At 38.4% G+C, this 26,433-nt stretch overlaps 1 protein-coding gene across 1 annotated transcript in view; it reads right to left on the bottom strand.

Moving 5' to 3' along the window:
• KCNK2 (potassium two pore domain channel subfamily K member 2) overlaps positions 1–25,679 on the bottom strand; it is a 160,712-nt gene extending 135,033 nt beyond the window's left edge. Inside the window, exon 1 of the mRNA XM_036015995.1 lies at positions 25,623–25,679. Coding sequence (XP_035871888.1) covers positions 25,623–25,656 — 34 coding nt within the window. The 5' untranslated portion in view covers positions 25,657–25,679. The remainder of the gene's footprint in view (positions 1–25,622) is intronic.
• Positions 25,680–26,433: the final 754 nt, after the last annotated feature.

Here is a 26,433-nt window from a genome sequence, read left to right as displayed (position 1 = left end):
CATGAATTTAGACCCCAAAATCCTTGATAAAAACTATTAAGTCAATACATCAAACTAATAATGCAGCAATATGTAAAAATGTCAACCCATCACAAGAGATTGGTGTTGATCTTAGCAACGAGAGATTAGCTAACCATTTGAAAGCCAATCAGTATAATTCACATTAAGATAATAAAAGAAAAACAAAATCACATTATGGTAAATATAAAAAATCATTTCTATGATTTTATACAAAATTATATACCCATTCATGATGAAAATAAAAGGCTCTCAGTAACTTGGGAATAACAGGTAATTTTCTCAACCTGATACAAAGTTGGCTACAAAATAAAACCATAGAGGTCCTAGAAAGTTAATGAAAACATCAAGGGTGCTGTCCTCCTAAGATCGGGAATATGGTAATGATATCCATTCTCACTACCCTTCTATTCAACATTGAGCTGAAGTCATATCAAGTGCAGCAAGGCAAGGAAAAAATAAAAGGCATAAGAAATTCAAAGGAAGAAGTCAAATCATCTCTAGTCACAGATTCCATGATTATCCACTTAGTAAATCTTAAGGCATAAACATGTGAACAAATAAGTAAATTTATGAAGGTTGCCAATCATGAGGTCAATACACAAAATCAGTAGAATTCTTATATATTAGCAACAAACAATTGGAAAATAAAATTAAGGAAACAACCATCAAAAATCTGAAAGACTGAGGGATAAATCTAATGAAAAGTTCTCAAGGTCTATACATGAAATATTACAAAATATTGTTAACAGAAATTAAAGATAACTTAAGTAAATGGAAAACCACAAATGCAGGAAGAATTGACAGAATCACAAGGACATATTACATACAAATCTATAATAATTAATTTGAAAAACCAGTGGGAAGGGATCATTTTCAGTGAAATGCAAAATTTATTAACCAAAATGGGAACTTTATTGAGGAAAAGGAAACTTTGAGGAAAAAGAAGAGGAAACTTCTATTGACCAATTTCTATAGAACTGAATGGAAGGCAAATATGATTCATCAGATATTTTCATAGCTGAGGTCCATCAGACCTTTAAAGAATAAAATATATACTATTCCAGACCACAGGAAATATGGAAAACTTCACAACTGATATAAAGCTAGCATAAATTAAATATCAAATCTTGATTGAAATAGATTAATTTCAGGAAGGTCAATGAAAAGCTTTGAATAAAATATTAGCAAATAGAACCTAACTACATACCAACAAAACCCCCAAACTAACTAAGTTGTGTTTATTCTAGGTGTGCAAGAAGAGGTTTGAATTAGAAAATCTATCACCATAGTCCAGTGTTTCATCAAACTGAGGGGAAACTCAAATGTGACCACATTAATAGATGTTGACATGACATTTGATAATATTAACAGCCAACCTCAATAACAATTTTTTATGATAGGAAAAGGTGAGCATTGAAATATTTACTAAATATTTCATTTAATAAATATTAAAATATTTACTAAAACCAAAAGTTGAAAGTAATCTTAATTTCAAAATAATATAAAGAATCCAGTAAAACTCAGGAATTAAGGAGAGATCTTGGTATTGCTATATTTATTTAAAATTAGTTTGGAAAATCTACTGAAAACAATGAGATAAGAAAATTAAGTGTTTTGTATAAATATTAAAAATGAAGAGATAAAACTGTCTCTATCTTGCTGATGGTATCACTGTGTACTTAAAAATCTTAGAGACTTAAAAAGAGAAAAACTATGGGTATCAATAAGAGAATTTATGGAATGGCTAGACACCAGGTAAGCAGACTCACATCAATAGATTTTTTCTCTTCTCTAATAGCATATATTTTCAGAAAAAGAAAGGAGAAAATATTGCCTTTAATATAGCAATATAAACTGAATTGAATAAGAAAGGCGTAGAACCTATGAGATCTATGAGCCTTAATCATACTAATCTTTGACCACAGTATAGTTTAATTTATGGGAGAAAAATATTTCACAAAATTACTCCCCAAACTGGGTATTCATCCAGAAAAAAATTATAAAATAATAACCCTATCTGATGTCATATATAAAACACAGGTAAATTGTTACATATAAAAATAATTTTAATGTTTTATTAGGACTTCTGGGGCAGATCTAGACAGAAGCTAATAAAGAACTGCTGTGTGGAGAAGATACTATAAATAAAGACAGTAAACAAATAATAGACTGAGAAAACATGTTTGTACTACAAATGACAGATAAGGGTTTAAAAGCTGTAATTAGATGAAGAAAGCTTTTAAAATTGACAAGGAACAGACAACAGCCTATGAGACAAATAAGCAACAGATATGAATAGGCAATTCACAGATGAACAAATCTAAACAGCCAACAAATACATTTTTTTAAATTTACTAATAGGGAAATGGAAACTGTTAACAATAGACCGTCTTAACCCTATCAGGCTGGCAATAATTTTAAACAATGAAAATATTGTCAGTGGGGATATGTGGAAAAAGTGTTTTCTACATTGCTGGTGGAAATGTAAATGGATATAGCTCTTAGGAAGCAATCTGGCAACATTTATTAAGATTAAAAATACCTAAACCTTTGACCAAGTAATCTCTCTCCTGGGCATATATCCCATAGAAATATAACCATCAGTAAATAAAAATATGTGAGCCCAGATCTGCATTGCAGCACTCCAAGTTGACAAAAATGTGTACACAAAGAGATGCATTATCTTAATCTAGAGAACACAATATTATTCAGATAATTCAGAAAATTTAGGTAATCCACACAACAAAATATTATTGTTTATATCTGCTGACCTGGAGGGATTTCCAAAAGTAATTAGTGAGAAAAGGAAGGTGTTCCCCTCCAGAAGTGATGTATATATAATATAGTTTTACTTTTGTGGAGCAAACAAACATGTACACATGTGTGTGTATGTGCACATGTGTATATTATATGTATATGATTACGTGTGAGATCTGGTTTGATTGCCATCAGGGAGATTACAGAAGAATACAGATAAGGCTACACAAGCTAAGGGGGTTTATACTTGCTGATGTTTATGCTACTTCCAGTGGGGAACTTATGCTAGTTTCCATTTTGGAGTAGGACAGGCAGCTAGGGGAAGAAGGAGAAAGTAGGGACTGAAAGATGAAACAAAAACGGAAATACTAGTCTGGAATGAAAACATTATGATCCTCTCATTTACATAAACTTTTAAGTTTGTGTGTATATGCATATTTTCTGGCTCATATGGACAACATGCAACTATGTGTACTGAGTGTGCTTTTCCATGCACTTGTTATGTACTAATTTATTTAACCTCCACAACAACCCCCTGAGGTTCAGACTGGCATTATTCCCATGTAACCAACGAGAAAACTAAGCGGTTAAGTAACTTTCCTGAAGTCACAGGCTTGTTTAGTTCCAGGGCTTGGATTTGAACTCAGGCAGTGTAACCCTAAAGCCTTGCTCTTAACCCACTAGACGTATTGGCTCCTAACCAGTTTGTGTCCAGAACAAATCATTAAGCAACATAATGTGTATAATATGATTTTATTTCAGTGAAGAAAAGAAACTCCTGTAGGTATGTATATTTGTTTGAGCAAGAAGAAAAGTATAGAAGTCTGTTAATTTAGTAGTTCTTGTAGGTGAGAACAGATATAAAGACACCAGTGAAACAATTTGGTAAATCATAGATAGATAGATGATAGATAGATAGATAGATAGATAGATTGACAGATAGATATAAACCACTGAGTCTCTTACATAGTATAAAAATTCATAAATCACTGATATTTTTTCTCATTTAGGATTCTTTGATATTTGAGTAACATTTTTTTTTTCCAGGGGGAATTTCAGGGCATGGAAAGCTTTTTGAAGAAAATGCATTGGTAAGATTTTGAGAAGTCAGAGGAATATCATGAGAAAAAGTTTAGGGCAGAAAACCACACGTCATCTTCCAAATGTAGTTTGCTTCAGAAACCTGGCATTTGCATATGAAAGCAGTATTAACACACCTGAAGTCGCCTAGGTTCATATAGCCTTGAATGCCAGGATTAGGAACACATTATTTTCTGAGCAAGTGTCCCAGGCACCTGTCCCACTGGGCCTTTTAAAGCTGTGAACTAAGGCTGCGAGGAGCTGATGTGAATGCTGCATAGACACCTGACGCAGCCCTGACTTTGGCTCGAGCTTGAAAGTCCTTGACCAAACACTAGCCCCATCCAGAGGTAGCTTTAGTCCACGTGGCCTGTCCTCTGATCCCACAGGGTGGGAATGAGCCCACATGGTGTCAGGCCAGGGCTGTGCCTGCGGGAGCACTCTCCCCAGCAGGTCCCTGTACCTGCCTCAGCAGGCTCATGCCACCGCTGCTTTGCCAGAGCCGGATCAATGCCCCCATCCACAAAGGGGTCACATGCCCTTTCCCCTGCCCACTCTGGGCACCGACTAAGAAACTCTGTAGAGCTGGTATGCAGCTGGCCCTTCCCCTCGTCTGCGGCCTAACGACAAGACCACCAAAAGCAGCAGGAGTGCGTGTAGTGGGTGGGAGACAAAACAAAGAAAACAGAGCATCGCATATAACGTAGGGCCAGCTACCCGGGGGCAAGCACAAGCTCTGCCACACGCCGGCAATGTCTCCCGTCTGAACTCCCTCACCTGGAAGACGGCCTCGCAGGCTGAAAGCTGCTCTGTAGGATTTATAACGGTTTCCAACCACTCCCATTGCCATGTAAAATGGGTGTCAAAACAAATCTAGACAGTTGGTGCTCATTAGAACACATTTGCCGGCTGATGGACTTCACCTGGAATGTATACCCTCAGAGGCCAAATCTGGAAAATGTCCAAGGTCACTGACTCGGGACTCAACTATTGACTATAAGTGCGGTGGCACCATTTAACCTAAAACGCTGTCTTATATCTTTCCATTCTCAAAATGCTTCCCCATACTGGAATTCAAGCTATGAAATAATACTAAAGTAACGTATGAGGTCTGTCTGGAAAAAAGTCCAGCCATTGTTAATACAACAACTGTTTGCCCAACATTGACATTGTTGTAACCTGGCAGCCAAGGAGAATGGCCTGGAACACACACATGCGTGAACAATGGCGACTTCACTGTACTAGTCAGCAGGGTGGTAGCTGCCATTGAGTGAGCATGTGTACTGTGTGGCCGTTGCATTCAAAATGACTGAGTGAGTAGAGAAATGAGTCTGCATCAAATTTTGCATTAAGCTTGCACATCCCTTCATGGAAACTATTCTAATGATTCAGAAGGCCACAGCTCTGGGCAACTGGTGATGGGCATTTATCATGACAATGTGCCCACTCAAGCATCACATCTCATGAAGAGTTTTTTAGTGAAACATCAAAGCACCCAGATGACTTAGCCCCACTACAGCTCAGATTTGACGTCCTGTGACTTCTGGTTTTCCCAAAATTAAAATCACCTTTGAAAGGGAAGAGATTTCAGATCACCAATGAGATTCAGGAAAATACAACAGGGCAGCTGATGCTGACTGGGAGGACTGGGTGAGGTCCCAATGTGCCTACTCTGAAGGGGACTGAAGCATCATTGTCCTACGTACAATGTTCCTTGTATCCTGTATCTTATTCAGTAATGTCAGACAGACATTATACTCATGGACAGACCTCATACTTATGGCTTTGGCCAGTGTGGCTCAGTTGGTTAGAACATCATCCCATAACTGAAAGGTTGTGGGGTTAATTCCCAGTCGGGACACATACCTAGGTTGTTGGTTTGATCCCCAGTCCAGGCACATATAATCCCCTATCTAGGTGCAGATAGGAGGCAATTGATTTGACACTTGTCTCTCTAACATAGGTCTCTCTCTCTCTCTCTCTCCCCCTCTCTCTCTCTCTCCACCCCACCTTTCTCTCTAAAAGCAATTTTAAACTGTTCTCAAGTGAAGATAAAAAAGTGATATACTTATGGCCAGAGGGCATATACTGAAAGATAATTCATTAAAGGTCACTGAACTGACTGGTTCAGCTAATACAGCAGGAATTCTCCTCGTCAAAGAGCAGCACATAGAAGAACATCTTTGTGAGAGAGGCCTGGCTGCAGCCCAAAGAGCCATGTATTTCCAAGAATAAATTTCCTTCCCAATCTAACTGTACAGGAAAAAAATACAACAACAAACAACAAACTAAGCCTTAGAGAAAGTTCATATAATGCACGATTGATCATTTGAAAGGGGTTTACACAGCTATTTCACAGTAGCAATCACCGCATTAAAATGGAAGGCTCACATTTTAGGGTCACTCCCTTTCATTTAAAACTCTGTAGGCTGTGGAAAGCCATGTGTAAAACAACCCAACTATTCATTCTTGAATATTGTATGACTGAGCTCTTTCTCTTCATTCCTAGCAATTCATGTTCATTCATGGGACTCTACCCACAGTGAAAAAGCCATTTTCAGACTTAGGGCTTCCAGGAAGGAAAGAACAAAGACATAAATCACTGGCTTTGGAGTTTCAAAAACCAAAGGCCTTATATAAACATAAAGTGAGAAAAATAGTAATGTATAAAAATCTAAGGGTTTTTTTCTTTTCAGTTTTAGGAACATAAAGGTTATCTGGGCTGGAAAAGGAGAAGAAAATGAGAGAGAGGAAAAGAGATTAGATGCTCCTAAGTCCTTACAAAGGGACCCGTGCCCCCGGCCAAGTTCAGCAGGGGGAGGATGCATATCCCCAGGCAGTCTTTGTGGCATGAAATGTGCTTCAGAAGACCCCAGTAAGGCATGCATTTCTTTACAATGCACTATGCCCAGCTCGGCACAGTAGTATTTGAGTAGCAATGACTGCGTACAGTGTCCAGACAAAAGGGGACCCAAACAGCATCAGAGAATCCCGTGTGGACCCGGAATGCACAAGGGAGCAGCCACACATTTCTGATGTCTCCTCAGAGGGGCTCGGAAATTGCCAAGCAGACTCGAAGAGGCCTGATGTTTAGGACAAGGAGGATACAACCTGTGAGGACTCAGTGACCAGAGAGGACACAGCAAATGCTACCAACGCAGGTGTCAAAAGATCCATACCAAGGACATAAGCCACGGAAAGCTCCAGAACCTAGAAGCAAACCTGAGATTTGGGAACACCCTGAATTGACTGAACAGGCCCTGAAACAATGGAATAAACCTCAGATTGACCAAGATTAAACTGCTCTCAGGTAAAATAGAAAACTTGAAATAAAAGTTAAGTTCACTTAATAGAAAAATCAAATCATATTTCTTAAACATTGAGGTTTACAGGATGAATCGTGAACAGCTCATGTGTGTGCCACAGTATAACTTCTATCTGTCCAAAGATGCATGGCAGTTACTGTAAAGTTAAAAATATATTCTTAATAGCCAATATCCAACTATCTATTAACAAAAGCATACTTTCTGTGATTAAAAAGAAAACTGGATCATTTAAAATCTTTGACATGGCCCCGGCTGGGTGACTCAGTTAGTTGGAGTGTTGACCTGTACACCAGAAGGCTGTGGGTCCCACCCCAGGTCAGGGCACACACCTGTGTTACAGGCTCGATCTCCAGTGGGGCGCCCATGGGAGGCAACTGATCAATGTTTCTCTCCCACACTGATGTTTTTCCCTCTCTCTAAAAATCAATAAATATACCCTTGAGTAAGGATGTTATAAATAAATAAATAAATAAATAAATAAAATGATTAAGTCCTTTTATCACTATGGAAATGTGATTGCTTACAGTAGAAGATTAGAGTTAGGCAGACCAGTAGACATAAAACGAAATTAAGAGGTGCTAGCCTATATGTGACTTTTAATTGGGGATTCTTTAATCCTAATTATGTGTTTGAGTGAGTATGGTAGGAACAAAGAATAAAATATAAAGCAAACTCTCTGCAATTTGCACATCCGAATCAGTACATCATGCAATAATCATCCTGGAGAGCCACCGACATCTAAAGGTATTGGTACTGAAAACGTGTTTGGCATCTGTGTTTGAAGTTGACTGCGGAGATGGCCTCTGAGGCCCACAACAAAGTGAGGGTGGTGACTAGGTTTTGAGCAATTTACAAGCCATTCTAGAAAGAGGTCTAAACAACATTGTCGTCAAATTTTCTTTCATTATTAATAATCTTTCAAAGCTTGATACACTTATTCAACAAATTTGATCCCAAACATTATTAATGGTGTTCACAACCCAAAACCATCCTTAAAGAATGTCCTCATTGAAAATATACCGAACATCACACTTCTGCAGGGTACTCCACAAACTACTAAAGAATTGACAGAAATGGTAGGAAATGCAAACTCATGCAACAAAAGAGCCAAGGACAGTTAATACCATGACTGTTGACCCATAGATCTATGGTGGCTTCTGTTGAAAAAAAAATCCTCCTGACTTCTTTTTTTCCCAGTTACAATAGGGCAAGAAATTGGGGTCTCCATTCAAAAAGAAAACAATAATATTGTGTCAAAAATGAAAAAAAGCATGAAAAGCAAATCCATTGAAGTCTTGTTTTCCATGGAGAATAACCAAGCATGTTGGAAAACAGAGACTTCAAGAAAGACAACCTATAACCTACTCTTTAACAATCTCCCTTCCCTGTCCCCCAGAAGGATGGTATGCAGTGTGTGAGCGTTGCCTATTCTCAACCTTTAAGCCCAGCCATACAAAGAGTGAATTAATTAAAATGTGTTCCAAATGACAACTGGAAATGTTATGGTAATATACATGCACAGAGTGAGTTTTCAATGTTTGACAAACGAGTGTATCGACAGTGGTCCATCAGAACAGAGGCAACAACTAATGGGCACCAGCCATTAACCACTGAGATGCCTACCGGGCATCTCCGCTGAGGAATAGCCTGCTCACATGTGTCTCTCGAGGGGAGAACAGATCCTTTTTACATATAAATAGTTAGTTTGCTTTATATGAATTTAGTAAGAAACACACAGTCTCTGATTCCAAACCACTTTTTGAAAGGTCTGTACATTACTTCAGGAAAGGCAAAAACAAACTGTAACACTAAGTGATTTTATCTGTTCAGAAGAGTTTAAAAGCAAGGTGATATCACTCTACTAGACAGAAAAGTGCCCCCTAAATTTTTATTATAAATATAAAAATTACACGGTGTCTGTCCTCTGTCAGAGACAACTGTGCTGCATCCAGTTATTGATAATAGTAGAACAGGACGAAAGGGCTTGTTTTATCAGATACTTAGGAAATAGAAGTTTATACATAAATACTCCAGAGAGCAACAGGCTTTTCTTGGATTGCTTATTTCTTTTTTAATTATATTTTATTGATTATGCTATTACAGGTGTCCCATTTCCTCCCCTTTATTCCCCTCTGCCCTGTACACCCCCTCCCAGCCACATCTCCCACTCCTGCTGTTAGTTCATGTCCATGAGTCGTACATATAAATTCTTTGGCTTCTACATTTCTTATAGTATTCTTAACCTCCCCATGTCTATTCTGTACCTACCATTTCTGCTTCTTATTCCCTGTACCTTTCCCTCCATTCCCCCACTCCCCTCCCCACTGATAACCCTCCATGTGGTCTCCATTTCTGTGGTTCTGTTCCTGTTCTAGTTGTCTATTTCATGTTGACAGAGAATGGAATTCCACAAATGCTTCTCGAACCTACCAGTTTCATCTCTCACTTGCAGTAGCCCCTAACACTCTCTCTCTCTCTCTCTCTCTCTCTCTCTCTCTCTCTCTCTCTCTCTCTGATTTTGCTCTTGACTCCTCCAGTCCATTGGCCATGCAGCAACCAGGGTGATCTTTTAAAATGGCAAATATGATCACATTCTTTGCCTGCACAAAACTTTTCAAGAAGTTTCTATTGCATTTGGAATAAAAGATCAAGGCCTTAGCATGACCACATGGCCCTGAATGATTGGCCCTGCATATTTCTCCAGCCTCATTTTAACCTGTCTCCCTCCCACCCACTGTCTCGCAGCCACGAAAGACTGAGTTCCACCCTCCGGCTGTGCACCCGTTATACTCTCCCCATTGTCTTCACTAGCTCTTCCCTACTTAGCCCTCTATTTCAGCTTGCCCGTGGCTTTCGGAGGCCTTCCCTGAATCTCCAGGTAACTATTTTCTTCTCATTATGAATTCAGGGATTGAAACACTTGAAGAATTTCAGTCCACTGCAGTTATTATCTTACTCAAATTGTCCCAATTTTAGTTAATAGTACCCTTTTAAATTTGTGCCATTTTCTTGAACAAATGGCATGGCCCTATTAAGTCTGGAGAGCTTCTTCACTATGATATGACAAGATGGTTCATGTTCATCTTCTGCATCTCTTGATCCACACTGGGACCCATGCATTTCTCAAAGCGATTTTGAGAAATTTTTCAAAGTGATTTTGAGAAATATCAAAAAGCACTGAAGTGCTTTATTTTTAAAGAAGTGCACCAAAGTGTGAACTTAAGGGTCATTTTGTTCTGGAAGGGATCCCTGGATCATTGATTGTGAGAGTTTACCATTGGGTCCAGACCAAAGTGAGCTCAATCTTCTTGTGGCTAACATATATACTTTCCTATTAAATCCTCTCTCTCCACCCTCCCGCCATGGTCAAACATCAAAAATACTGGCATAACTCTGAGTTTTCACTTGTCTTTCCTTCATCACCTCTATTCCTCACCCATCAGCCTTCTGCTACCAACACTGGGCTGAACCTGTGGTCCTAACTACCAATCCAAAGGACACGTTTTGGCCTTGTTTGCTGTTCTCATTTTTATATCACTATGGCACTATTTGATACAGTTGCTGATTCTCTCAAAAGCCCCTCTTTTGGCTCCAAATACCATTTGTGCCTAGATTACCATCCATGGCTCTGCTTCCTCATTGGCCCTTCCTTCTCTGTCTGCCCCTTACAAACTGACGCCACCCAGGAATAAGTCCCCTGCCCCTTCTAAACACACATCTGTGGATTTAACTGATGCTTCTGAATTTTTACCTCCAACTCTAGGGTCATATTTCCAATGATCTAATAAACACCTCCAGACAACTCCCTTTTTGGTATCTCAAACTCAATACATTCCACATCTTGCTTTCCTCTCCATATAACCATTTAATTCATTTAGTAAGCATTTTAAGCTCTACTATGTACCAAGATTGTTATAGGTACAACAGTGAATTAAATGGGAAAAAAATTCCTGCACCTGTGGACTATTTGGTTTAGTTATGAAAGTTGCACTTCAATGAGGAACTTATATTGTGGTATCGTCTCTGAGGGTGTCCAACCTGCACCCCACAGGCCGCATGTAGCCCAGGATGGCTATGAATGCGGCCCAACACAAAATCATAAATTTACTGAAACATTATGAGATATTTTTGTGATTATGTGTCACAGTGTATTTAATGTGTGGCCCAAGACAACTCTTCTTCTTCCAGTGTGGCCCAGAGGTGCCAAAAGTTTGGACACCCCGATTTAGACATTCACAGGAATATATATTGAATTGCTTTGTTCTTTTCACCACAAATACACAGCAATGCATGCGCAATAACTGATTTCAGCACACCTGTGATAATAGACATTCATGTTGTTTCCAATGTTGTGTTATTTAAAAACACTGCAATGAATCCCCTTAGACATGGGTGTGACCCATCTGCACATCTCAGAATGGGCTAGAACTAGAACCACTGGGTCTGGGATCATGTACATCTTCAATATTCACATACATTCCAAAGTGGTTTTCATCAGGTTTGCATCAATTTTCACTGCCACCAGTAATTTGAGAGTCTTTTTTCCCATACCTTTGATAACAGAGATATCAAAGTATTTTCCTTTATGATTTCCCAAATGTTTTTCCTGTATCTTACTGCATGTGAAATTAAACTTCGTCTTATGTTTACAAATCATTCATAGTTACTTTATACTTACTTTTTTCTGTGTGTGTGTGTTTGCCTTTTTTCTACTTGGTTGTTAGGTGGGTTCATGATGGTTTGTAGGCTTTTGACATATGTAAAATCTCTTTGTCCATGATATAACTTGACAATATCTTTTGACTTTTAAAAAAGATTGTATTTATTTATTTTTAGAGAGAGGGAAAGGGAAGAAGCGAGACAGAGAAACATTGATCCATTGCTTCTCATACACACCCCAGCCCGGGACCAAACCTGCAACCTAGGCATGTGTCCTGACTGGGAATCCAACTAGTGACCTTTCTCATTTTGCAGGGTGATGCCCAACAAACTGAGCCACACCAGTCAGGGCTCTTTTGACTTTTGATAGTGTTAATTATCTTGTCTACTTTCTTTCAGGTAATCAAATTTATCCATTCTTTTGGTGTGTGGCTTTTAATTTATCTTAGAAAAACTTCCCAACATGGATTTTATTTCTTTAGTTTAAATATTTAGTAGTGAATTAAATTTAATTTATGTGGTACAAGGGATGATGTAATAAATCTTTCCTTTTTTTAAGTGGCTTCTCAGTCAACACAATACATTTATAATTCTCCTTTTCTTCCCACTGATTTGAAATAACATTTATACCATATATTTAGATTATCACATATGTTTAGATCTATTTCTGAGCCTTATAGTTTGTACCATCTATCTGGCCACTCAGACATTTATTCCTCTTTTAATTATTATAGCTCTCAAATATGTTTCTATATGATTTTTTCACATTTAAAAAACAATTTCTCTGGCTCATTTGATTTTTCGTAAGAATTTTAGAATAAGTGTTCTTGGTGTAAAAAATCTTGTTACTACTGGACTTTTGGCCAAGATGGAGGCATAAGTAGATACCCTGTGCCTCCTCCCACAACCAAGATAGGGACAACAACAATTTAGAAACAGAATAACAACCAGAACTGACAGAAAATTGAACTGTATGGAAGTCAGACAACCAAGAAGTTAAAATAGACCCGTTCATCCAGACCGGTAGGAGGGGCGGAGTCGGGCAGCCAGGCGCAGGTCAGGACTCGGAGAGCAGAGAGTGTTAGGACCGGGTGCTTAAGGCATCAGGGGCATGCAAGACCGCAGCAGGTGGACCCTGAGTGCTCAAGCAGCAGCTGTCAGACCCTGGCCGAGGAGTGGCAACCGGCAGACCCAGCGAGGCAAGAATTGTGAAGCAAGGCACTGTACGCAACCCAGGATCCCAGCGCTGGGAAATAGAGCCTTGGGACATTGAGTGAAAACACCTGTGGGGGTTGAGGCGCAGAGGGAGACTCCCAGCCTCACAGGAGGGGTCATTGGAAAGTCCCACGGGGTGCACAAGCCCACCAACATGGGAATTGGCACCAGAGGGACTCAGCTGGCTTGTGAAAATCGGTAGAAGGGACTGAGGTCTGACAGAGAGCAGAGCAAGCACCATTGTTCCCTCTCAGACCCCGCCCCCACATACAACGTCACAACCCAGTGACTGGGGTGCCCCACCCTGGTGAACACCTAAGGCTCCGCCCCTCAGACATAACAGGTGCAACCAGGCCAAAGGGGGAAAAAAAAATAAATATGGTTCAAACAGATTTGAAAGCCCCACAATCAGTACTTTTAAGCAACCAAGAGATAGCCAACCTACCAGATGCACAGGTCAAAGCACTGGTAATCAGGATGCTCACCGAATTGGTTGATTTTGGTCACAAATTAGATGAAAAAATGAAGGCTACAATAAGTGAAATGAAGGAAAATGCATAGGGAACCAATAGTGATGGAATGAAAGCTGGGTCTCACATCAATGGAGTGGTCCAGAAGGAAGTAAAAAGCATACAATCAGAAAAGAATGCAGAAACAAGAATTCAAAAAAAATGAGGAGAGGCTTAGGGACCTCCAGGACATCTTTAAACGTTCCAACATCTGAATTATAGGGGTACCAGAAGGAGAAGAAGAAGAGCAACAAGTGGAAAACTTATTTGAACAAATAATAAAGGAGTACTTCCCATTCTGGCAAAGGAAATAGACTCCCAGGAAATGCAGGAAGCTCAGAGAGCCCCAAAGAAGTTGGACCCAAGAAAGAACACACCAAGGCACATCATAATTACATTAGCCAAGGTAAAAATGAAGGAGAGAATCCAAGAAGCTGAAAGAGGTAAGGAGACAGTAACCTACAAAGGAGTTCCCATCAGACCATCAGCTGATTTCTCAAAAGGGACCTTACAGGCAAGAAGGTGCTGGAAAGAAATATTCCAAGTCATGAAAGACAAGGACCTATATCCCAGATTACTCTATCCAGCAAAGCTTTCATTTAGAATGGAAGGGCAGATAAAGTGCTTCTCAGATAAGGTCAAGTTAAAGGAGTTCATCATCACCAAGCCCTTATTATATCAAATGTTAAAGGGACTTATCTAAGAAAAAGAAGATAAAAAACATGTATAATAAAAGTATAGCAAACTCACCATTATTAACAACCACACCTAAAACAAAAACAAAAAGAAACTAAGCAGACAACTAGAACAGGAACAGAACCACATAAATGGAGATCACATGGAGGGTTAGCAACAGGGGAGTGAGAGGAGGAGAGAGGGGGAAAAGGTACAGAGAATAAGTAGCATAGATGGTAGGTAGAAAATAGACAGGGGGAGGGCAAGAATAGTATGGGAAATGTAGAAGCTAAAGAACTTATGACACATGGACATGAACTAAAGGGGGACATGTGGGTGGGAGAGGGTGTGCAGGGTGGAGGGGAATGAAGGGGGGATAATGGGACAACTGTAATAGCATAATCAATAAAATATATTTTAAAAAATCTTGTTACTACTTTCTATTGAGAGCACATTACATATATAAATTAATTTAGAAAGGCCTGATATTTACTCAAGAAAATGACTTTCTTTTTCATTTTATCAATTATTCTTTCATGTTACTGCTTATTCAGCACATTTTTCTTTACATAGATTGTACACAGTCACTGTTAAACATTTTTTCTAAAGATTTTATCCCTTATGTTGGTGTTACAAAAAGATTTTTTGCCCTAGGTGGCATAGCTCAGTGGATTGAGCGCAGGCTGGGAACCAAAGTGTCCCAGGTTCAATTCCCAGCGAGGGTACATTCCTGGGTTGCAGGCCATAACCCCCAGCAACCGCACATTGATGTTTCTCTCTCTCTCTCTCTCTCTCTCTCTCTCTCTCTCTCCCCCTCCCTTCCCTCCCTAAAAATAAATAAAAATAAAAATTTAAAAATTAAAAAAAAAGATTTTTCTCATCGTATCTTTTAATTGGGGTTATAATTGGACAAATTTAGATTTAACGGTAGTTTGTATGAAAAACAATACCATAAATAATAATATAAGAATAAACTCTCTGTTTCACATGCTCACATTGTTAAACCTACTTTTGCCCCACCCTGTATAATTTGAAAGCCAGGCATTATATATTAATTTGATACAGTTTACTTGTTGAGGTTTTTAATTTGTTAATTTGTTCTCTCAATATATCATACTCAAATAACAATAATTTTATTTCCTACTTCCCATTTTATGTGTTTACTTGCTTTCCTCTGTCCAGTTACATTATCTGCGACAGCTAGACCAATGTTAAATATACTAATACATGCAGATCAATGTCAAATTGTAGAGATAACTGCGACATCCCAGTCTTACTCCTAACGATGGCGGTGATGCATCTAGTGTTTCTGATCACACAGGGGGTTGACATTTCATTTGAGACACATTTTTAAATACTCAGGAAGTATTGATCCCCTTTTATTTAATTAAGGGTTTATGTTTTATAAATTAAGAATGGATGTAATTGTTATGAAATGCCTTTTCAACTTATTGGGATAATGACTTATTTCTCTTTTGATACGTAAATATGGTAAATTATATTAAAGAACTTAAAAATTCTCGATAATATGAACAAAGAGTCTACACCAGCAAAGAAGGGGAATAAGCAGGTTATTCCCAGAATGCAAGGATTATTCAGGATTTTTGTTTTTAATCTGTGCAGCTGGCTGTGGTATCAATGTAATCTTATTTAATAAAATTACTTGGAAAATTTTATACTTTATCGGAATAGTTTATCTTCCTTAAGATTTTGGTAGCATGTATATACAGAACCAAAGTTTAATAGTTTCTATTATCTGATAGCAATTACAATATTTAGATTTTATTTCCTTTGTGTAGTTTTAGAGCTGTGACAACCATTTCATTGAAGCTCTCAAGTGTATTTACATAGAGATTAGCTATTAATCTAATTATCATCCCTTTGTAAGCAGTCTGTCCTCCTCCTCTGCTTTTATGGTCCACTTGCCTTTTGTACTTTACAGTTTACTGTACTCTATACAGGTGTGGTTTGCTCTTGTTACCCTGCTTGATGTGTTATGTGTCTGCAGTTGTATGACATTTATTATTTTATAAAAGTCCCACCTGTATTTATTTGGATGGTGCCTTTCCTTCATTCTCTCAGAATTAAACTTCAATTGAATACTTGTTCATTTGTTTTTATTGTATCCATCATGCCTCTTAACGACTTTGTATTTTTCATATCTTTGTCTTCCTGTGTTCCGTGTTCAGAATAATGTTTTTAGACTTACCTTCTAATTCTCCTCTTCCATTTTAAACCTGTTAGTTGACTTCTGTGTTTCAATTATATTTTTCATTGCCAAAATGTACTGGTTCTTTTACGATTATGCCTATTCATCTTTAATAGATTTTTAACCCTTACTCATTTTATTTCGTTTTATAGTTTTAATCATTTTATGTGGAATTTTAGATCCTGCATTATATCATTCCAATGCTGGCCGTTCTTTAGTATCTAATTCACTGTTTATTGTTCCTATTGACTCAGAGTCAAGTGGCTTATTTCCTCGGGTACTTGCTAAGTTTGGATCGCATGCTCACATTTGGCGACACTTGATCCAGGCCCCTGACCTGGGGAAGCTTTTCTCCAGAGAGGCCAGGGGGACTGCTGACCTGAAGCCATTATAGGCCCCTTCCCAGGCTTCAGCTTAATGGAGGAGTTTCCAGCTGCGAGGGACGCCAAGTCTGGAGACCCCAGCACTGGGCTGGCAGCTGCCCCGGGCAACCCTCCCCTTCGTGTTTGCTCAGCATTCGGGTTTCCACCCAGAGTGCTTATTTCTCTTCGCTTCTCTTTCTTTTTTTTTATCCCTTAGATCTCACCTAGTTTCTGATGATGCTGTAGTGCATTAAATGTCTTTGTTTTAATTTATTAAACCCTACCCCAACCAAAGCAAACCTGCAAATGCTACAAATTAAGGGGGTACCCATGGAAGTGAAAAAGAATCAAAGACCCAAGGGCAAATGGTGCTGGGAGCCCTAACCCCCATCACTGGCATTTTCAAGAGAGGAGAAACTATCTGCCTACTGTCCATGGGCTCACCCCGAAATAAACCACCCACACCTGGTCATGAATGAATGCAGAGTTACCTGCCAAAGAGTCGAGAGCCTTGTGGTTTGTGTGTAAGCCTGAATTTCATGTGGCTCAAAATCTCAAGCTGAAAAGCTTGAATTTTGCAGCATAGGATCTGAAGGCGTGGAAAATCACTCCAGAGAGAGGTGACCACAGCCCAGTTCACACAGAGGACTGCTGCAGGAAGTCCATCCTTGAAAAGCAAATAATCTGAGAATGTAACATTCAGGAGTCAAACGTTACAGAAGACAAGCCAAAGACTTAGAGCCCAACACAACAGAGAATTCACACCTGGGAAACCAGAAATGAGAGGAAAATTGAGAAGGAACTTTAAACTAATTCTGTTCAAAATGACCAATGAGAGGTTTAGTAACTCACCGAAGGTCACCCAGCTGGCAAGTTCAAAACCAGGCAGTCGAACTGCAGAGCTCACTTCCATAACCACCACATTGTGCTGTTCTCACGCTTCTCACACTGCTCCTGAACTAAAAGGTTTGACGGCTGCCATACCAGTCTTCCTCGCTCTCATTTCAGAGCTCAGAACTCTCTTTCTTAAGCTGATGTTCTTATATTTGGCATCATCATACCATCAAAGCAGCCTACATTTGTCCCATCGAGAAAACAGGGAGATAAATATAGGTTTCCACTCACTCTGGAAAATTCATCTCTCTGTGGAATAAAGCTATTACACTGTTCAGGATAGGCATGGAAACACTAGCAGAGTCTCATCGGCTTATGGGAAAACGACCAGATGGACCCCGTGTACAAACATGACCTCATGAGAGCAAGGTGGGAATGAGAGGTGATCGGGCTGGGTGTGATTTCGTAACTTACATCACACGTGGATTATCACGTTAAACAGTTTTCTGACACAGTCTCACTGAATTTTATGAATTAGGTGTCCCACTTGCTTTTATTAACTATGTGTTCTTTAGATTAGCACCTCTAGATGGAACAGCATTATGGCAAACCTGATCACAAATCCCTCTCTGTTCAAATAACATTTTGTTAACATCTGTACATTCTGAGTCAGAAAGGAGAATTTTTGGCATTTTATGAGGTCAGTATTCCCCAACACCAAAGCAACAGAAAGGCAGTACAAGAAAAGAAAACTATAGCCCAATACCACTTGTGTACATATATGTGAAAATCCACAACAAACGTTAGCAGTAATCTAACAAAATGAGGTGTACTTTTTCAAAACACACCTCACAATCAAGTGGGATTAATCCTAAAACTGTAAGGCTAGTTTAACACTCAAAATTTAATCAGTATGATCCACCATACTAACATACAATAGGAGAAAAGCCACATGATTATATAAACAGATGCAGGAAAGGGATTTTTAAAAAATTAAAATGTACTCATAATAAAAACCCTCATAAAACTACATCATATAATTATAATACTTACACTAGAAGGAAACTTCCTTAACCTGATAACGTGTATTTACAAAAATCTCTGTAGCTAACACCGTATTTAATGCTGAAGATTAAATCTTTCCTCCCTAAAATCAGGAACAAATAAAAAATGTTTGCTCTTACCACTCCTATTTCACATAGTACTAAAAGCCCTGGTGAGCACAATGAGAAATGTAAAAAAAAAAAAAAAAAAGAGCATATGTTGGAAAGGAAGACATCAAACTGTTTCTGTTCAGAAACTGCATGATCTACATAGAAAACCTAAATAATTTCCAGAAAAAGCTCCTAGAACTAAGAAATGAGGTTAGCAAATTTGCAAGACACATGGTAATATACCAAACAATTTAACATGTATCTGTATATAAGCAATGAAAATTGGAAACAAACTTTTTCAAGTATTATTGATAATAGTTCCAAAAATTAAAGACTTGAGTATAAATCTAACAAGTAATGTGTAGATTCTATATGATAAAAACTATAGAACACTGTTGAAAAAAATCAAAGAAGAGCTAAATAGGTGGATTGGACAGCTCAGATACCATTATGATGTCAAGTCTCCCCAAATTGCTCTAGAGATTTAACACTTATTCCAATAAAAATCCCAGCAGGATTTTTGCAGATACTATCAAGCTGATCACAAATTTATATGAAAAGGGAAAGGACACAGAAAACAACTTTGAGAGAGAAGAACAAATTTAGAGGACTCACACTACCTGATGTCATGACTTACTCTTTAGCTATACTAATCAAGATAATATAGTTTTAGTAAAACTATACACACATAAATTAATGAGACAAACACAGAGAATTTAGAAATGGATCTGAAAAAATATACTCAACTGATTTTTAGTGCAAGTGCAAAGGCAATTTTATTAATAAAATATAGTCTTTTCCACAAGTGGTGCTGAAATAATCAGGCATTCATATGCAAAAAAATATATATACTTCAACCCACACCTCATACCTTATGAAAAACATTTAACACAGTAAGCCTAAATGTAGAACACAGAATTATAAATATTCTGAAAAAAATTCTCATGAGTTTGGGTTAGGAAGAGGATTTTTAGATACAACACTAAGAACTTGACCCTTATGAGAAAAAAATAAATCAATTGTACCTCATAATAACTAAAACCCCTCTCTCTATAAAAGATGGCTAAGAAAATGAAAGAAAACTACAGTAAAATACCTTTATATAACAAATCCAGCAAAGGACTTTTACCCATAATTGAAAAAGAACTCTCAAAAGCAATAACAAGAAAACAAATATCCAGTAAAAAGTAGACAAATGAGTTGAACAGACATTTCTCCAAATGAGACATTCAGATGGAAAATTAGCACATAAAAAGGTAGCATTTAAAACCACAGTGAGATATCCTCACACGCGTGTTAGAATGGCTCAGATTTATTTTTTAAATTTGACAATACCAAGTGCTGACAAGGACACAGAGTAACTAGAACTCTCATACATTGCTGGTGGGGATGCGAAATGGTTAGGTCACTCTGGAAAACAGCATGGCAGCTTCTTACAAAGTTAGATGTACATTGACCACATGACCTGGAATCCCACTTGCAGGTAGGCATTCACTCACCCTACAAAAATGAAAACTTACATCTACACAAAAACCTGTGTTTGGATCACTTTATACTCATTGTTCGCCATCACTCCAAACTGAAAGCAGCCTGAATGTTCTTCACTGCTGAGTAAATCAACGAACTCTGGTAAAATAAAAGTCTGCCCAGCAATAAAAAGAAACACACAACTGATAGACATGACATCATGGATGAATCACAAACACATCCTGCTAAGTGTCACTTATGTGGAGTTTTAGAAAAGGCAAAACTGTAGAGACAGAAAACAGGTAAGTGGTCCTTGCAGTTCAGAATGGGGGAGGTTTTGACCACAGAGGGGCAGCATGAGAGACCATTTGGGGCTGAAGGACCTGTCCTGCATGTGGACTGTGGTAGTGGTTACAAGACTCCATACATGGTGGAAGTTCACAGAACTAAACACACAAAAGTTAGTGAATTTTACTTAATACATATATTTTCAATAAGCATATATGACAAAAATTTGTGTTCTTTTAGCGGACCATCTCACCCTGAAAAAGTAGGAATCTTGTATACCTTTCTTCAAACATAAAACGAACCTTTAAAATATGAAGGCAAAAAAAGTAAGCACTTTGTCAGGACCCCACTACTCACAACTCTAAAACCTCAAGTTGTTACAAGTTCCTGGTTGCTTTTCCACATGACTGTTTGGCTCATCATAACCTCTGACCTCGGGTCTCCAGAGACCAAAAACAGCAGAATGAAAAACAAAGACTTTTGCATTATACTATTTAATGACCTGCGATCACATCTCTAGTAGCTGGGCTGCACTTAATCTAACCTTAGAGGCTGTTTCTTTCACAGGAGAAAGAAAGAATAAGGCCAAGACAGCCTGAGCAACGCTCATGCACAGTAACCCCCTCTCTGAGTTTTATTCTATTCAAAGGAATAGGCACCCAGCCCTCTATCCCTCGATTCCCTCTAAGCCTCCATTTGCATGAAATGCCGCCAACCAGAAGCATTATACAGAACATGCAGCAACGATAAACTTTTCAATGAAGAGAAAATGAGGAAAGAAGCTAAAAATGGCACAAATAAAGCTATTGATATGAAAATAACATATTTGATTTCAAAATCACCTAGGGATGACTTGTGTGAGATGTTGGGCCCTGCTACTAGGTAGTTTTCTGTTTTCCTCTTAGACCTGTAAAGCATGGTTCCTGCGGGCCTAAATCCTCAGTCACGCTAAACCTGAAGGAAGACTTCCGACCACTCCACCGAAATCAACAAGTATAACCAGGCCCCGAGTCTAAAAATCTGTGCTGACAAGACCTGGTTTATCAGCCCTCTGAAGACACATGGAGCAGAGTTTGCCCTGATGTTGTCCCTTGGTTCGTTTGTCAGACAATATAACATGATACAATATGGCAGTATAGTATGTCTACATGAAATGTATAAATAATATAAAATACGTAAAATACAATTGTACAGATCCATGGAATTTCAACCAAGGAAGGAGGTCAAGAGCAAACTGTGGCCTTGATTCTTTTGTAAAACACAACAATTTAACTGAGTAAATACGAACCCCTTGACTCTCTTGAAGTGCCTGGGAGATACTGACGGTAGAGAAGACAGAAAATGCTGGGCACGCAGGATTTTCCACACACCTGACTGAGCTTGAAGCTCATTATACTATATTATCTTTTGCCTGATTGGTTGGACTACTGTGGATGACGGTACAATACGAAGTAGGAGTCTGAGGCTCCTACTAAAGCATGAAAGAACTGGAAGAATCATATATTTCTCGGTGAACCATGTATTTCTGGATAAAAACCAGAGATGGTCATAAAGCAATCAGACAAATCACAGCAGACCCACAGTCTCATCCCTTCACATCCAACTTCCTCCTTAGACAATTCTGCTTACAGTCGAGGTTTATTATCCATAGAATGCAGCAAATGAAGGAAATGCGGTATCCATCTCCACTTCAAGGGTGAGAAAAATAAAATAATGTATGAGGAAATGGTTTGAGAAGAAAATGCCACTATACATGTACTAGATAATACTTTCTTTAATAGCCACCGCTGACATTCTCCCAAATACATGGTAACTCCCCATATAGTAAGTCTAACAGCTAGACTGTTATTTCCCATCTGTGGTGGATAAACAGTGCTTAAGCCAGCCTAAGCAGTAGTTGAGAATAGTGGTTCTGCCAAGTGCTTTGCACTTGTACCAAATGGACACAATAAATTAAATCATCAAAAACTCCACCCACATACATTTTAGCTTTTGCAGGCACCATAGAAAGATGTCACAGGAAATATTTTAAAGATGAACATTTTCAGTCATTAAACTCTGAAAAAGCCATTAATTTCTGCTGAGAATGTCTTTGCTGATTACAGAGGGTTTCTTAAGATGGTTAGACACAGGATGAAAGGGAAAATTAATTAGTAATAGCTACTCCAGTGTTTCCACTGCCTAAATCATCAAGGACTGTAGAATAGTCCATCAAATTGATATCATCACCTAACACATCTAAAGCATCTTTTTAAAGAACTCACTATTTCCACCCTGGCTGGTGTGGCTCCGTGGATTGAGTGCTGGCCTGTGAACTGAAGGGTGGCTGGTTCGATTCCCAGTCAGGGCACATGCCTGGGTTGCAGGCCAGGTTCCCAGTAGGGGGCATGTGAGAAGCAACCACACATTGATGATTCTCTCTCTCTCTCTCTTTCTTGCTCCCTTCCCCTCTCTCTAAAAATAAATACATAAAATCTTTTTAAAAATTCATTATATCTGATTTATATATATTTTTATTGCCTTACTCATTCTTCTATTGCACATGTAGTAGCTTTGCTTTATGATTTTCTGATATTAGAAACCCACTCGGTGAGAATAGATATTTCCATTGAGTTACATCTTTGGATAGTTTTTAGCACAATCTAAGATAGAGCGTATTTTAAACAGCTAGAATTCTAAAACCACAAGGTTAGAAAGGTTATGTAGTTTAGCTATCTAGTCATAGCCCGCTTGCTACAGGCCAGGGTACTGATATAAATGATCTAATTTAATCTATAATAATCCTAAAACAGAAGAATTCTTAACCCCATTTTAAATGTGGGGAGCCAGACACTTAGAGTTTAAATAATTTGCTCAAGGTCACACATATTATAAGTGGGGTGATCTGTAATTCCAATATACATTTGTCTGACTCAAAATATTCGCTTTTCACTCTATGATGAACCTCCTCATCTACCAGTGGTAGGAAGCTCATTCCTCTTGATACGACCAACAGATCTCTGGACAGTTCTGACAGATTTCTCTGATGTCAAACAACTAACTAGGAAAAAATTTATAACGTGCCATAAAAATTCATGTTATTATTTGTCATCAGAAACCACATCCTGCTGGGGGGGCGTCTCAGCCCACATTTTCCTTTTGAAGATAATCCTCAAAATATTAATCATTCTATCATACATTACTTTCTTGGCTTCTATATTGTAATCACATGCCTTCCCTTTCCTTAAAAAGAGAAAGCCTTAGGACTTCACTAATGTTGCATCATTCCTTGATTGAGGTCCCAGAATCCTGCATAATGAATCGAGATGATTTTAGCCTGAAAACGTGTTCATGCAGACAATATCAACCAACCATCTAATTTTGAAAAGAACCTCCAAGTGATTCCTGTAGAATATCTTATTCTAATTAGATCTACCTAGATAAATGATATATAAAATATACTTCTCAGTAGGAGACTGAACTGAACTGTTAAAGGGTAATGGAAGCTTATCCAAATGTTATGTATGATTATCCGAAAGTATTTGACCTTGGTGATAATTGTTGCTTAGTGACAGCGTCTGTCTATTCCTACCCATAGGATCCCACCACCCTTCTAAGAAGATGCAATAAAACCACGTGCACAGCATTCGTGTTTCATACTTGCAGTGGCAAAAAGACATGTGTTCAGCTGAACAAGTATCTATAGCAAGCGATCTAAAAAAACACTTAGAGTATCAGAACAGTGCTATCTGACACCGTAGGAGACAGAGATGGCATCTCTAATGAATTTACCTTACCTCTCCAGCTCGCTCCCACTCCGTGCCTTTCTCCATAGTTTCTGCTTCTCTCCTCCAGAAATACTTGGTTTGACTCCAAGTCTCTTAATACACTCGCCTCTTAGCTTATTTTCATGCCCCTGACATTTCAGGGCTTGGCCAGTGTCCTGGCTTACCCAGCAATCCTCAGCAGAGGGGGCTCCAAAATTGTGCATTCCAAGTCCCGATACCACAAACTAGCACCTGGAAATTACGTGCTAATTGTAAATAAGCTGACATTTTATATACTGAATTGTCCCCAAAACTTTTTGATATCTCTTCAGATAAACAATGGCTGATAACCTCCTTTCTAGTGCAAAATCAAAACAACCAAGAATAGAAATCAATTAGAATTTAATTTTTAAAAAAATCCTTATTGAAAACAGCAATACAACATTACCTCATTATTATATAGCACTTTATAAGACAGAATTAAATCATACTCATGGATAAGTTTACAAAGTAAAGTCCTGAAATGAAATGATCACTATACAAGCAGGACCTTTGTCCTATTACCCAACACCAGCATATATTCAACATTCAAAAACTGTCTATTTAGTATATACTTTATGCCAGGGACTAAAGATGGACTTGGCTATATGTAATATTTACATGCGATTATGCTGTTAATGAGCTTGATTCACATTCTAAGACCACAACAATATTCCCATGGACTGAGAAGTCTTATATAGAGCCATCTAAACAAAACGACTCACTGAATAAATATGGAAATGTAAAAAAGAGAGATCTTAGTTCCCAAGTTTTAGTTTAAACTATCACACAATTTTTCCCCACTTCCAAGGTTCGAAGCCATCTCTTCTCTACTACACAAATACAATTCACTGAGGAAATATTTTCAGTAAATTACAAATAATATGTGGCGATCTATGTAGGAAAAAGTCACAGGATTAGCTATAACATGAAACCAAAGTAAGCATAGTTTAAATGGCCAGAATTCCAATGTAATGGAATTTATAGATACTCATGTTGATCATTTCACGTTGCCAGAGCAATGCAGCACACAATTAAAGCCTCATATAACATGCCTATTGCATAAAAGGTGCCTACATTTACATGCAGTTCATTTCAGGGTTGTGAGGTCATGCAAAAAATTTCAGTAACTAACCCACTGTTGGAATGACTCATGAGTTTCATTACAGACGTGTCTATAATGAAGACTCCCTGCATCAAGTACTTGTTTGGAAATCCACTCCACATACTCCAGAAACTGTGAAAACATACCAGATACTGGATTATTGCTAAGATACTCACAGTAGAAGTTCCTTTTTGCTCGTGGGTTCATCATTTGGGGATATTTTCATCAGGAGTCATCATGCTTTTGATCCTTAAAGCCGTTCTTCCTCCAAGGCTTCTTGTTTGTAATTTCCAAAACAGAGTCACTTGTACTAACAAGCCATCGTCCCATACTGTTTTCTTTTTTGTGCGAATGTTATCCTATAGATCGATTTCCTGTCCAAAAGCACTCAAAAAAGGAACAAACGCTGCTGTAATGCCAGTGAAATAAGCTACTCAAATACTGCTCTAGCAGTTGGGTGCAGAAAGAAATTCCCCTGACTGAAGGGATGAACTATATCCCAGTGATTCCCGAGAACTTGCAAGACAAAGTTCCTTCCTTACAAACGAGCAGATCCAAACTGCCAGCGTCATGTACTCTCCCTGGTTTGTGGGTCAAGTACTATCCCACATGAAGCATCCATGTCCTGCGTGGAGCCTGAAGACCCTCCCAGTTGCCAGAGGAACGAGATCCCAACTACATTTTAAAATCGGGCTTAGTATGCTTTGAAGTACATAATGTTTTCCATTCCTGAAAGGACAAAGAGATCTACATTGTCAAAGTTTATTTTTAAGCTCATGTGCCTGCTAAGTGCAGTGGCGAGCAGGCTTTCCGTGCCTGTGGTACCATTGCTGGAACCTATTAATGCAAACAGATGAATCGCTGGCTTGCTTCCACCTAGGCTTTTATTTCCTCTTTTTAAAACCTTATCTAAATTGCATTGATTATCACTTTAAAAAATCAAGAATGCTATCAGTTTTTCTAAGCTGGCTTGTTTTAATTTGATCA

The sequence above is a fragment of the Phyllostomus discolor genome, chromosome 14 (genome assembly GCF_004126475.2).
Source record: "Phyllostomus discolor isolate MPI-MPIP mPhyDis1 chromosome 14, mPhyDis1.pri.v3, whole genome shotgun sequence".
Classification (NCBI taxonomy): Eukaryota; Metazoa; Chordata; class Mammalia; order Chiroptera; family Phyllostomidae; genus Phyllostomus; species Phyllostomus discolor.
The sequence above is the reverse complement of the archived record's forward strand: the minus strand, read 5'-3'. Positions and strand labels throughout refer to the sequence as shown.